The sequence below is a fragment of the Anopheles funestus genome, chromosome 2RL, assembly GCF_943734845.2.
Source record: "Anopheles funestus chromosome 2RL, idAnoFuneDA-416_04, whole genome shotgun sequence".
Taxonomy (NCBI): Eukaryota; Metazoa; Arthropoda; class Insecta; order Diptera; family Culicidae; genus Anopheles; species Anopheles funestus.
Window position 1 is genome coordinate 83,765,642 of NC_064598.1, and position 14,328 is coordinate 83,779,969.

Sequence of the window (14,328 nt, forward strand, 5' to 3'; positions counted from 1 at the left end):
TGCTGCAGCAGCAGTACGGTTGTTGGCGTAGGTGTGGTTTAAAAATAGGTTCCAATAGTTACAATGTTGATGGTCCCTAATGCTGCGACCCTCCCAATTGGTTGGTACAAAAAAGTCACAGGTTTTTCTAATTAGAAAATATTATGGCACTTTTTTTGGTGTTCTAACCATTGTTAATAACATTCAAAAATAATTTATAAAATTTTCTTAATTTAAGTTATGTTTTACTGAAAAAAAAGATTTTCCTGGAAATCATTAAAGATTTTGAAGATAATATGAAATAGTACCTCCAGAAGTCCTTCTGGACATAAATCTCGAAACGACACATGGGTGGTAAGATCACGCGATCATGAAGTTGAGGCAAAGATATCCATCCGTCTGCTAGAAACTACACGGACGGCAAAGAACCATTCATGCGCAAAATGAGCTACACATTCTTGGAAACTCAACACCCTTTTTGCCGACCGGCTTGGTTCCCCCCACCGGTTTGCGCCAGGATGTGCCAGGAAATTCCAATCTTTTACTCCACCCCGGGAGAGCAACTCCAACTGTGTGATTCTGTGCGTTTGAACAACAACAAACTGCCGAAAGCACGCCACCACGCGAACCAACTCCCTTGTTGTACGGTGCTGCTAATTTTCACACTTGCAGTGATTACCCTAAAAACGGTTTTAATTTTAGCCTCCGTCCTACGGCAATCGGGTAGGACCTGGGAACAGAACAGTGGGATATGAATCGAGCGGGTTTGATATGCAGACCATTCATACGTCATCACACTCGACATTGCGCCGAGATTCAGATGTTTGGTTAGGTCCGGTGATATGATCTGAAGGTGGAAGGAGTGCCTTCTAATGTGATTGTGACCAATTGATCGATCGATCGATCGAGAATAGAAGCAACTTTAAGCAACAAATCAGCAATTCGTGTTACAAACCACATCGCATTACACATACTACTGACCCTCTCTTGGCATTGGAGCAAAATCTTGCGCTATTAATCCACTAAAGCAATTAGGACAAACCACGCTTGGCAGTACTAAAAAGGAGAAAGAAAAAAATAATAGTTTGATCATCTTCATCGCTTTTCACCCTTCCATGCATGCCATGTTGTTGCGCACGCGGGTGTGTGAAACTCCAAATTATAATTTAGATTTATCTTAGTCTCTTTCAATGTTCCAGGTCCGGCAATTCTGAAACGAAAACAACGATCTCCTCACGATGGCGCAACCGAACGGCCATATGCGTACGGTCCGGCTGCATGGATATGGATCATCGATGCCATACCATCCGTACCAGCAGCAGACACCCGAGCAGTTCTATCCACCGTACCACAACCAGCCACAGTACAACTTGCCGCAGCTCTATCAGCATCCGACGTTCCAGTATCAGCAGTTATTACACCATCGTACACAACCGCTACGTCATACCCATCAGCCGCATCGTCTCCGCTAGCGTGTTGCTAAACCACCGGGCCCTCGCACAACCAGCCAAAGCCTTTGCTGCATCCGGTTCGTCCGATCATCTCCGGTGCAGGTTCAACACCGGACTCTTCTGCACACCTGCGTGACGGATCAGCCGTTAACAAGTACCGTGGAGGGGTGCGACGCGTTCAAGTGTTAAACAGAACTCCCGCGCGCGTCAAGCGCTTTTTTGGAACGCATCACCGGAAGGAAAAGTGTGTGCGTACGTGTGTGTGTGTTTGTATGTGCGAGAGTTTTCGGTAAATACCAACATACCACCCTGATCGATCTTCATACCCGGTACGTACGACAGCGTTATGTCGCCATTATTGACCAATCGGCCGGAAATGATCGATGACGGAGACGCGAAAGGGTCCGTGTGTGACTTCATGCTCTGTCCGGTGTTGATGCTGTTTTCTTGGGTCACTTTTTTATATACTTTTTTTTGTGTTGTGTGTCTAAATAGCGGTGGTTTATGTGTTATTTATTCATGCGTTACGGAAGTGGTTGTATGAGTGTAGTGTCGCACGGTGTCGTTATGCGAGGTGAATGGTCCTCGCGTGTGCGTTACGGTGACGTTTTCTTTCCTCTCTCTCTCTACGGTGTGGTGACCGACAAGTGTTCAGGTTTTTTTTGTCGCCCGCTATTACTCGCCGCCGCAAGCGCTGGAATGTTGCGAGCGCTGGTTTGGAGTGTGTACACCGTTGGTGTCTAGTATTGTGTATTTGTAGTAAATTATCATAAAAATCCATGCCATGCCAGCGCTCAACAGCAGAAGAAGAAGGGTGACGTGATGCGGATGCGGACGGATTACTTTCAACTATGTTCGAGAGGTAAGATTAGACATGCAATCAGTGACCTTAATTTTGATTTTAAAAAAACATTACACTATAAGACTGAAAGACTATTAAATGATGGTTGCTACAAACTATTAAATTAACTCGAATTGATAAAGTGCAGGAGAGTAGTTTATGAAAAGGATTTAGGTAGGTTGTTTCTTTAGAAATGGTTCTGTATAATCAAATCAAATCTAGAAAATCTGGTTGAAGAATTGTTGGAATACTTGGTGCATGGAAAAGTTTAAAAACTCTCTCTCTCTTCTTGGCTTTAACGACCTTACAGGTCACGCCGGCCATTTCTGGCTTACTAGACTTATTTTTACCACGTAGCCGGATAGTCAGTCCTTGCTACGGGGAGACGATCCGGATGGGATTTGAACTCGGTCCTGTCGTGTAGACCGGCGTCGTTTATCACATGCACCACCGGACCGCCCCAAACTATTAAAAACTATTTTCTATATTTAGGCATTTTCGATTTTGAAAGAAGTCCAACGAATAAAATGTTATCATAATCTTCACTGATGTATTGGATTTAATAGATCTATTGCTCCTTCTGTAAAGAACAGAAGCTTGCTCAAGGATCTCAAGGAATCTATACGATATGGTATCCTGATATAGGGCGACAACAAAGAAGTTGTCGAAAAGTTTAATTATTTTTCTTCAACAAACTTACATATTAGAATGTCTTGTTGTGTCTGAATCTAAAGACGCTGTTAAAGTTTTACCTAATAAAATACCAATATCATAGTATATCTTTACAATAATTGTTGTCATGATTAAGCACATCTATACGTGATGTGTTTGATGTCCTTGTTGGTAAGCAAAATATAGCGATAGCAAATTGTTTACATTAGTGGATGATAATCTGGATATAAACAATCCTAGATAACCTTTCTTTTTTCTTGGATTAACGACCCATTAGGTCATGGTGATCATTAGGTGGCATAATAGCCTTTTTGAGCTACAACTAAGACACTAGTTTACGACTTAGCTTAACATGTCGAATCCTTGCTACTGTAGGAAGGCTCCATCTGACATTCGATACTCAGAATGATCATCAGAATGATCGGTGCGTTATAGCGAAAATCATTCAAAGTATGAGACTATGGATCAGCCTTGATTTTTCGATTGTAAATAGTTAGTAATATAACAAATAACAATTTTACAAGTAAAAAGGTGTAAAAGAAAACATATTCATTTCAGTTCGATTTATTCGTTTTAAGGTTAGAAATTGTAATCCATTCCATCCATTGTGCCAGCAAGCAGATGCAATCGTATCAAGAATATGATCTGGCGCAAGAAAGACATATGCAACATGTGCTTTAGATTTCAAAGGAGCCAAAAAGAAAAGAAAATCCAACATCACGAAAGAATAGCGCTGAGGATTTTAACTTCTCCCATTGCAACGTGTTGAAAAATTCCCCACAGGAGATCAGATGTGCATATACATCAGCATTAAGACGAAAGAAAAACTCGTTTTTCCATACCCGCCACACACCCGGCCATCAATAACATAACCCCCACGAGGGTGTGTGTGTGTGTGTGTTCTCCAACGCGACCGGTCGGATGGGCACAGAAAAGCCAAACCGCCCTCGGAGTGTGAAGTGTAAAAATATCTCTGGAATGTTTTTTTTTTGCTTGCCCCGGTCTGCCTGGTATTGCTACCGGATCGTCCGGCGATTCGAAACGTCCCCGGGAAAATGATCAAACCTGATGAAGAACGCATTTCGGCGCGGGGTTGAGAGATGTTTCGTCTCGCTTTTTAAAACACCATTGCATGATAACTGTTTGCCCTTCTTTCGGTTCTTTGCTGGTTGGAAAATCCAAAACGGGAAAATCGACTCTACTGATCGACACACAGCGCAAACACACAGACCAAAAGCTGGTCCAGCAAGTGTGATAATGGTCTTGTTTTGTGGCGTTGGAGAGACTGGTCATGAAAATTCGCCAATTTAGGTAAAATTTCTAATTAAGGCCAGCACCAGACAGTGATATCCATTTCCAATACACGTTGTAAAGGTGAAACATAGAAAAGGGATTATCGATTTTTTTTATAAATGACTACAAATGTATAAATATAGTACATTGTGCCGTTTTCTGCTACATGAATCAATGTTTGATCTACAATGTATTTGATCTACAACAAATGTAACATGCAAAAATTTAAATAGCATTCAAAACGATCCTTTCGACCAATAGTTTTGAAACGGAGTGTCTCATAAACTTCAAGTATACAGTAAGAACTATTTTCTGTCTACATTTGTTAATGCACTATCCGCTTATTTCAAAGAAAAAAAGGTTTAAAAGTTGCCAAATTCAACTACAATATTTTATTTTTAATTTACAAAATACATAAAAAACGCAGCTTAGCAGGAATCAAAATTTTAAGTAACAAAAAAACAACATATATTGCACAATAATCTGATTTAATCGTTTGCATCCATAGTCGAAACATTCATAACAATTAACTTTATGTCTTCGTTTGCTTTTCATTCACAGCTACTTCTTCGAACACAACCCAAAACGCATCGTTAATGTGCGATAGATCGTGAAAAAAAACGCAAGTTCCGATCATTACGGTGACATCATCTGCATGTATCGCACGAACGCAACACAACACGAAACAGTGTTAAAACAACCACAACAAACTACGAAATTTGGTTCAGCCAAAAAAAAAGCAAACAAACAACGACTGACTAACAGCGTTAGGAAGGAGAAAGAGATGCGTACGGCAAGCTGCTGGTGTGGTGGCCAGGTTCAGGTTCGGTGTGTGACACACGTTACAGTGAAAGTATTTATCACCATCCGGATCATAATGCGAGATACCCAATCGATTAGTAAATGGTGTGAATTCGTTAGCAAAGTCGTCGAGGAGATCGTTGGGAGGAAAATAATAATTGTAAGAGATTTTCTGTTTAAATTATAGCCGCAATGATAAAATTATTTTATTTTTGTTTGTACAAAACAAAAGGGGAAACAGTAAGGAATGTTAGCAAATATATTCATGCACCATAATGAGAGAAAACCCGATTGATCAACACACAATTAAAACATCTCATCAGATAGATTTAGTACCAGATAGGAAGCTGCAACAATGAAGTTAGCCGTCCTTCTTTAAGGCACAATTTTCATGCGCAACTGTTAACGTTGCATAGTTTTGTGGATTCTTCCGGTCGGTGTATTCCCCCCGTATTTTTTCGACTTAATCAAATTGATGTGCATACATTCCATAAACTACCGTTATAAGCCGACCAAGGTGGGGGTTGGGAGAGGTCAGGACAGTTGATTTAGCAGTACTTGAAAACGAGACAAAAATCAATGGAAAAGAAAAAAAACCAGGCGCAAACGGCGGGTGCTCGCTCGCGCCAGGGAAGCAAACGTTGCATGCAAGCCACATGCATCGTGACAAATGGAGTGTGTCCACGTGTAAATGTGCTTGGCGTGGTAAAGATGAAAGAATGGAAAATAAGCAAAGAAAGAGCCGGGTTGGTAAAACGTGTTTTTGAATGATGATGAAGAAGTGCATTACAAAACGGGAATGGGGGTTAGGAAAAAAACAAAAAAACACCTCATCGAGTGCAAAAGCTTCAAAAGCAGAACACTAGTGTGAAGGACAGAATGAATAGAAGAGCGCAGCATCAGTGAAAAGCGTCTATCTTAAGCTTCTTAAAAGCGTTGTCTACGCTAGATCAAGTTCAAAACAATAAGAAAGGCCAAAATTGCCGACCGTACACCGTTGGTACGGTGAGAGCCATAGGGACCACACACCACTTTGGTGAACGTGTAGCTTAAAGACAGAAAATTTGGGAGGGAAAACCCCCTCAAAAAGGAATGAATGAAGTTGTATGAACGAACCCAGTGTGTCCTGAGGCGGGTTGCGAGTTTGAAACAAGTACCCAGTTTCATGTAAATCGATAAGAAAATGATCCCAAAATTGAACAGTTACCAAGTATTTGTTGTTCATTAAAGTAAGAGCGCCTTAGGTATACTTGTGCTAAATACTTCACGCAAGGGCCATATCAAACCATACGTTAATGCACACGATCAACGATCAACTCTTGTAACGCTAGAGCGTGTGTTGGTTGTTTCGCAGTAGGGAAAACCATTTTAGTACTTTATTCTAAATGTTTATGATACGCCAGGAACGGTCGCCCGAAACAGGATGCGGAACCGCAGAAGCAAATATAGAATGTAAGTTGTGGCAAACTAGTCTATCCCGTGCGTACGTTTATGATTAAGTCGAACAACAAACTGCGAAGCCGATGCAAAACCTTGTGTCGTACCTTTTGCGGCGAACGAACTAGTATTATTTGATGCTTAAGTTTAGTACTCCAATAATTTATAGAACGGCCATCGGGTGCGAACGGAGCGCGATTTAAAGGACAACTGCGATAGCTCTTAGATTTAGTACGTAACACAGGTAGAACGTTATTTGTCCAAACATAGTGAAGCAACGAGCGATACCTGGGGGGGAAAAACATTTCGCACGCACCAGGTACCACCTTAGTTGCTGCTACTCTCCATCCCTGCCAATTTAAGCGCTTTCCCACACACACACACACTCAGTAGCAAGCGGCTGGCTAAGGAAAGTGTCAAACAAAAATATATGATACGGATCGTTTTTTTTTCTTTGTAATGTCCCAGCTATTTTGATTGTACTTCTTATTTATATGACATGCACGATTTGCTGCCGCTGTACGCGCATATATTGTATACACTTAGGTTTATCACTTAGCTTAAATATAAAATTCTACTACCTTTGCCACAGGCAAGGAGGATGGATGATATGCGTCGCGATGACTTTCTTGTGTGTAGCGCAAAAACTTAACGTCGGCAGAATTGGGGAAAAATTGTCTTCTTATTACGGCACGATAATTACGACAAGGATATATGCGTGAATGAAGCATACAAACATTCAATGTGTTAGCCATTTATAGTTCATTTTTTTCTACCAGATAATGGAATCATTTTTTTAGAATAAAAGAAAACAAAAAAGTAGTTTTAAAAACGTAAAGAACATGTTATTGAACCGTAATGGGATTTGTATTTTGTATAATGGTGTAATATTTCAACTATTCCGAAAGCACATATTATATAAAGAAGGTAAGATTTTTTCTACAGCTATTTTGCATGAAATATCCAAAAGTTTTTTAAAGACAGTAAGTGGATATAAAGATGTATACCGTGCGGTGATTTTATCACAAAACGTTATATTCTTTCAAATCAGATAATCAACACAAACTATAGAAATTTTCAATTTGGTTACACTTTCGAATGAGAAAAGCGATTGATTAGAGCAAAATTATAGTGCTACACATCTCAAAAACGCTCAGTATGATTTATTAAGACAGATTAAACTGTACATGGTCATTAGTATTGGCTACACGTATTGTATCTATGCTGTTCTGAGTATCGAAACGCTTTTGATTATCGTCAAGATCGTCCCATGTACATTATCGTCCGTTTCAACAATAACAGCAAAAGAAAAAAATGGTGTATGAATGAACGGAATAAATAAGTATTCACTATCGTGTTAAGCAATTGGAACGATCAGTGCCTTTCCCGGCTTGGTTCTGGATGACAATATACGTCCCGATGCTTAACCGAAACTTCATGAAAAGAATGGCATTGATGGAAACTCACACACTTTGCAGTGGTTTCAATTTTTGGAATAACTTTTCCGCCTATTACAAAAATAAAAACTCACTCAAAAATCGTTGTCTCTCCATCCGTTTGATATTTGCGATGGAATCCCGTTGGAACACCGCGTTTATGAGGCAATTAGAGCCATTATCATGCTACAGTGGGAATGCAAAATATCAATGTTAATTGTTTATTACTAAAATGTTGAAACAACCATAATGCGTAATGGAACCACCACTTACCCGTAAAGATAGTAGAAAAACGATAAAAGATACACCGCAAGCTTAATCCAGCCTTCGCGTAAGCACGCTCGCAAAACATCCGTATTCATGATGCTCGTTGGATCGTACAATCCTGGTTGCGACATAACCGGTCGATTAGCGTACCTAGCATACGCATTACACCAAAAAAAGGAAGAAAGAAATACAAATAAATGTTTGTTTGCAGAGGTGTGCAAATACAGGCGTGCAGATGATAAGACGTTACCTCCATATATGGTACGCAATGAGCGGAATATTCAGGGCGAGTGATAACCATTCGCCCGAAAATAAAAACAGTAAGTTGAACAGTATATGTAAACCATATTCCGGCAGGACGAGCTAAAAATACAAACGCATACGTTAATAATTATCGATCGAAGCGCGGTTCGCGCCGTGATCCATCGGATGCCAGTATAAAACGGTACCGGATTGAGCGAATTGCACTGATCGATCGGGTTTTTGTAATCCGTTTTCAGCTCATCAAAGGCAATCACGTGGAAGATGGAAAAGAATATTAGAAACGCATCGATAATTAATGCCACGATGTAGCTAAATGCGGGGAAGCTAAAAGCCATCTTTTGTCGGCTGGTCGGTGGTGCTGGTGTTGTCTAAATTGGTCCGATTTACTACCGGCCTAATTTGTTCAGTATCGTTCGTTTGCCGGTACTGCAAGTAAGCGGAAAAATACACATGATGGAATTTTTTCACTTTCAAACGAAATTCAGCATTAATCTTACCAGTTTTGTACGCCGAGGAAGATACTTTCGTTTAGGGATTTATTTTCTGCTCAATCACAAGCCGTGTATATTTTTACTGGGGTGAAAACTCGAATGACAGCTTGCCACTGAATGCGCATTTACACGGTTAACAATCCAGATATGTCAAAAACCAAAATCATCGCATTGAACAACATCGAAATAACAACAACCGGCATTTCACATGAACTGTCAATCGGAGTTAGCGCAAGAATGTAATTTCAAAACACGCGAAACATATTCTGTGAGCGCGTAAAATCTGTTCTTCTGATTTCTTTTGTTAATACCATTTTAACATGGGAAGTGCTTGGGATACATTTGTCGAAGGAATAATTTGGCGCAATAACTTACGGCAGCATCTTCCCGAATGTTTTACTGATGAAGTGGACATTATGTACCACCTAGGAAAGGAGGAAATCTGGTAATTTTCGTGAAGTGATTATTTCCACCGTACATTTGTACAAGATGATATCATTTTTTCTATCTTTCAGTGCCCTTCTACATTCATGGTTACTGCAACTTCCGAACATTCTTCCTACTGATGAGAATGTGTCCAACAAGTTACGCGCAGATGCTAATGAGTTTTTTAAGAACAAAAAAAGCAATCATTACGTGCTGCATGCGTATAACAATGCAATCGCTGGTGCTCCATGTGGTTCAAGGGCTATGGCGTTAGGCTACGCAAATCGTGCCATTATACTTATTCGCTTAGGACGATATCGAGAAGCGTTTCAAGACTGTCAGCTAGCGCTGGATGGTGATTATCCTGATGAAAAGCGATTGAAAGTTTACTTCCGGCAAGCGGACTGTGTTGAAAACATGAACGAACCTTATAAGCTGGGTCCCATTGTCGAAGGCATATCAAAGATCAGCGGTACGGAAGGGTTGTCGAAGGGTGAGCAGGAAAAATTGCGCACGCTTAAGGCACAATATGATGTAGCTGAGAAGTCCGTAGCGATGGACATGGCGCAAACTGCACCACTGCCCGAGGGACGATATGAAGCATCATTAGAAGTGTAAGTAGAGCTTGAGCTGCATTATGACATAGTGTATGAAACATTAAGCCACATTTTGTTTTATTTTCAAGCGTTAAAACACCGACACAAGGGCGACATGTCGTTGCTAGGGAACCAATAGAAGCGGACGGGATAATTGCGACGGAAACTGCCGTCTCGTTCGTACCAGTGTATGAATTCAATACCCGCAACACGCTAGCTAGCCCTGATTGCCAAAAATGTGCCCGTGTCAATGTGATCCCTTATGTGTAAGCAAACCTACATCATACCCAGCCTTTCAGCGTGTTAAATCCATTTCAATTCATCCTTTCAGATGTTGCACGTGTGGAAGAGCATGCTACTGCAGTCCACAGTGCAGAGAAAGTCATCAAAGTGTGCATCGCTTTGAGTGCTACGGCTATCAAAAACGTTTGTGGTATACTATCGGTATCGCCCACTTGGGAATACGCTGCCTGCTGGACGGATTCGGCACGATTCGCAATGCAGTGTTAAAGGCAAAAACCGCAACCGCCTGCTATAAGCGGCTGATCGAAGTAACCAGCGGCGAAGAAAATGAACTGGGCCAATATGGCAGAGTGTTTGGGTTGGTGACAAATTTCCAAAAAATGGATAAAGATGATGTATTACGCTATGCGCTGGTGAGTTTATTCAAATGCTTTATATCTTTATGGCACCTCAACGCTGGTACATACGTTGCAATTTTAGGCCGGTTTAATGCTGTCCATTTATCTGATTGAATGTACAGATTTTGTACGTGATCATGGTCTGTCGCAGGAAGGTACCATACCGGCATACGAGCTGCGAATGTTGTTTGGTGCGCTAATTATGCGTCACATTGGGCAACTGGTATGCAACGGGCATGCGATCAGTGAACTAAGAGCATCACAGCAATCGGGTATACTGTGCGAGGATAATTTCATTCCCAACGTTGGTTTGCTGCATCCCTACCTGCGCAGTTCACGCGTATTTACTGCGATTTTCCCACAAATAAGCATGTTTAACCATGATTGCGATCCCAACATACGCAATCATTTCGAGCGTTCGACACTCAAGGTATACGCTACGCGTTCCATTGCTGCCGGGAGCGAGATCGTGAACTGTTATGGTCCAAATTACAAACTAATGCCCGTTGAGACACGCTTGATGCATCTTCGCCAGCAGTATTGTTTCGACTGTAATTGTTATCGATGCCGAACTAATGACGATACGTATATCAAACAATTCAACACGCTTCGGTGTCCCCGTTGCCGACATTGCTGTGCGGTGGAGCTGGACAACGAGAATTTTAAGACTAGCATTGGCTTTGATCCAGTTCCTAAAAATCCCGTAATTTGTTCACAGTGTTCAGAAAAATTGTATACCAGGCTGTACGTACGCTTTTCGCAGATGGATTTGACGGCATATGAGTGTAAGTATGAAACAATTGTAATAGTGTTATCATTTGTTTTGGTCAAAAATCGTTTATAATACATTTGCAAATACCTTTTACAGATAACGAGAAGGATTTTAAGAGAATCGTAACAGAGTATGACTGGTGCAAAGATTTATTAGTCGACTACAATCAAACGAAAGCCGAATTACTGCAGGAGATCCTTAGTCGCTACACCAAATTTGCTTTTTCAATGACAGACGAGTTGTTTTCTACCCTCCGTGGATATGCGCTAGAACTCGCAACAATGAGGCGACACCAGTTTGGCTTCATGAGTTTGGAATTCTTAACCGGATGTTTCTATCTGTTGGATATTTGGGCCGTACTATATGTGGTTGGTGGAGATGAACCGGTAACATTGAAACCAGCAGAACTCACCGCCTTGAATGAGTTTCGTGCAGCGCTCAGCATGGTCGGAGCAGATACGCGTGCACTAATATCGGAATACATGAAGGCACACGTAATTTTAGATGAGGAAACCCGCGACGATCTATGGATCTCATGTTGATGGACCTATATCTATATAAACTTTCTATTCTGTTTTTGTTTTCTACATACTCGCGAAAAATAAACGATTTCTTGGCGGTTAAACATCCTTTGTGATTTCATCTTTCGGTGTTGTCGGATTTTCACGATGACATTTTAATCGTTCCTCGTGTACAAGCAACCGGTCCAATAGGAAGTTTCGATCGCGTATTACTTGCAACAGTTTGCTCTCGCTCTTCCGTAGTTTATTCTGAAGGAATTCATTCTCCTGTGGGTAAAAAAAGGCAAAATATATGAAACATGTAATGAATTGAAAAAGCAGAAACAATAAGCTACATACGAGGATCAATTGCTTTTTTTTCTTGACCAGCTCCTTGTACAGTGTACGATAGTTAACCGGGGGAATTTCAATTTCACTATCCTTTCTGTCGGTAGCAGCTCCATCCTGCAATGTCAAATCGTCTATGGCGAACACCTCACGGAAAAAATCCTCCGAACTTTGTCTCAAAACTTTGTTCGTGTATGAAACACTGCGATCAGGCGTATCGTTCCTAAAAAAAAGGAGAATCCATAAACTTATTTACGGTTTCGCTGCTTTTATGTGTCTGCACGTCTTACTGAGATGAGTTTTCCATTGCAGTTTAGCTAATTGTTGCGTGGTATCTTCTTGGTACTGCAATTTTATTGACTTTTATCTTTCTTAGCCTACTGCATTCCAGCCGACTGTGCTAGTCGTTGAATTGAAATCGAACTTCCAAATGACAGAATGGGAAATAATTTCTGTGTGAAAGAATTGCTGTCAGCGCAAAAATTCGTTAAACATCGAATTGTTTTTTTGTAGACTTTTGGAGGAATTTTCTATTTTGTAGAATCGCAGAGTTTGAATTGCCGCTTGTGGACCGCACTGTACGTGGGATTCCACGTGCTACATATTACTCCATTTGCTACGACTGCTAGCGCGCAAACGACACAGCCATTACTTGAGAAGACGCACAACTTCGAAAATTGCAAAGGTGTCAAACATCAACTTTTATAACCAATATTACTGCGCCACTACATGCTTTTCGTTTGCGAACCCGACAAAAGTAGCTCAATTTTCCAAAATAATTTTGCGATTCTGGCGCGACTTTAAGGTTGTTTAACTTTTCTCGTCAAAAGTTTGATTAGGTTTTTTATCGAGCCGGTAGCGCTAAAATAATCTTCAATTAAATTAAATTAATTTAAACAAAGAAAATTATAATAAGTAATAAATTTATTGTTTTGATGAAATCGATGAGAAAGGCAAGTTTTTAAAACCCAGTGACGATGTTTCAAAACAACGGACCATCGAGAAAGCTCGTCGCCGGATGCAGCTGACTCCTGTGATACAAACAACAATACATCTATTTATAAATTTTGCTAAATATCCCCAAAAAAAGCTAAGGAAACTCTGGACATGGAACTGCAGATCCCTTACAACACACGGAAGTACCGCAGTTGTTGCATGATCTACCAGAGCGATGGTGAAAATCGTGAACTCGGTACAGCGTTCCTAGTCATAAGTGAGATGCGAAATCAAGTTATCTGAAATTAGCCGATCAACGAACGGATGTGCAGGATGAGAGTTCGCTAAAGTTTTTCAGCCTGAGCATCATTAATGTGCATAGCCCACAGCTTGAAAGCATTGATGGCTATAAGGACAACTTTTACAGCCAGTAGACCCGCCCACAAGAGCTTTGCCATCGTAGCCACGCCCAAACGTGTTTAAGCCATCGTATCCATGTATTGTAAGCCATCTTAGCTACGCCCACAAATGTTTTAAAATTTTGTAGCCCGGCCACAAGTGTTTTATTCGTTCGTAGCCACGCCCACAACTGTTTCAGCCACACCCACAACTGTTTTCGCACGCCCACAAGTGTTTAATGCATTCGTAGCCAAGCCCACAAGTGTCGTAGCCACGCCCACAAGTGTTGTAGCCACGCCCACGGTGCTTTAATCATTCGTAACCCACCCAAAAGTGTTTTTATCCCTTCGTGTTTTCATTGGTTTAAAACAATTCATCTGTTTTAAAACCAAAAATCCTCGTATGCTCACCAGCTTACGGTTGATTCTCGAAAACTAGGGAATGACTTTTCCTATTTCACTTTTGAATTTCATTTCAAAGCAATCTCCCCATTTGTCGCTCTTGAAATTTTTGTTTCCGAAGCCGCGTATCTCAAGCTCTACCTGTCTGGTACATAGCAACAATGTTTTACTCTATTGCGATGTATTTTTGCGATGTTATTTAAGGTAAATTTACACTACGTGAGCATTGTATCAACAAAACAGAATAAATTAATTACGTTGAGTTTAATAACGCATTATTGAAAGAAAAAAAATGTAAGAATGTAAACAATAACTCCACATTTCTTCTATAATTAAACTGAGCTAAAAAAAAATCCCACCAAATAATCGAACGGTAG

The 14,328-nt window shown here is 40.7% G+C and overlaps 4 protein-coding genes across 11 annotated transcripts in view; 2 read left to right on the forward strand and 2 right to left on the reverse strand.

The window, feature by feature from the left end:
• The window catches only part of LOC125764526 (protein held out wings), a 31,579-nt gene extending 24,246 nt beyond the window's left edge, over nt 1-7,333 (forward strand). For 5 of the 7 annotated variants that reach the window (XM_049428877.1, XM_049428879.1, XM_049428873.1 and 2 more), the window contains 2 exons: nt 1,179-2,292; nt 4,798-7,333. Coding sequence is in view for 2 of the 7 variants with exons in the window: in XM_049428879.1 (XP_049284836.1) it covers nt 1,179-1,193 (15 nt within the window). In the remaining 5 variants the exon portion in view is untranslated. Of the gene's footprint in view, nt 1-1,160; nt 2,293-4,797 lie in introns of all 7 variants that reach the window. The other 2 variants (XM_049428878.1, XM_049428874.1) reach the window with 1 other exon arrangement.
• A 267-nt stretch (nt 7,334-7,600) lies between these two features.
• On the reverse strand, nt 7,601-9,065 carry LOC125764565 (protein cornichon). The gene is made up of 5 exons (XM_049428931.1): nt 8,939-9,065; nt 8,627-8,867; nt 8,428-8,540; nt 8,184-8,327; nt 7,601-8,096 (listed from the first exon to the last, which is right to left on the reverse strand). Exons 2-5 carry the CDS (start codon nt 8,774-8,776, stop codon nt 8,069-8,071), a joined length of 435 nt encoding a protein of 144 aa, XP_049284888.1. The 5' UTR covers nt 8,777-8,867; nt 8,939-9,065; the 3' UTR covers nt 7,601-8,068.
• Nucleotides 9,066-9,069: 4 nt separating this feature from the next.
• Nucleotides 9,070-11,992, forward strand: LOC125764475 (SET and MYND domain-containing protein 4-like). Its single transcript, XM_049428784.1, has 6 exons — nt 9,070-9,377; nt 9,448-9,972; nt 10,044-10,220; nt 10,286-10,610; nt 10,678-11,380; nt 11,464-11,992. Exons 1-6 carry the CDS (start codon nt 9,253-9,255, stop codon nt 11,907-11,909), a joined length of 2,301 nt encoding a protein of 766 aa, XP_049284741.1. The 5' UTR covers nt 9,070-9,252; the 3' UTR covers nt 11,910-11,992.
• On the reverse strand, nt 11,988-12,927 carry LOC125764563 (uncharacterized). 2 transcript variants are annotated; one of them, XM_049428928.1, is made up of 3 exons: nt 12,506-12,927; nt 12,228-12,438; nt 11,988-12,155 (listed from the first exon to the last, which is right to left on the reverse strand). In XM_049428928.1, the coding sequence occupies exons 1-3, from the start codon at nt 12,520-12,522 to the stop codon at nt 11,988-11,990; spliced, it is 396 nt and encodes a 131-aa protein (XP_049284885.1). In that variant the 5' UTR covers nt 12,523-12,927. The 2 variants fall into 2 exon arrangements, with proteins under 2 accessions (XP_049284885.1, XP_049284884.1); XM_049428927.1 differs by having other exon boundaries at nt 11,988-12,438.
• Between the last annotated feature and the right edge of the window lie 1,401 nt (nt 12,928-14,328).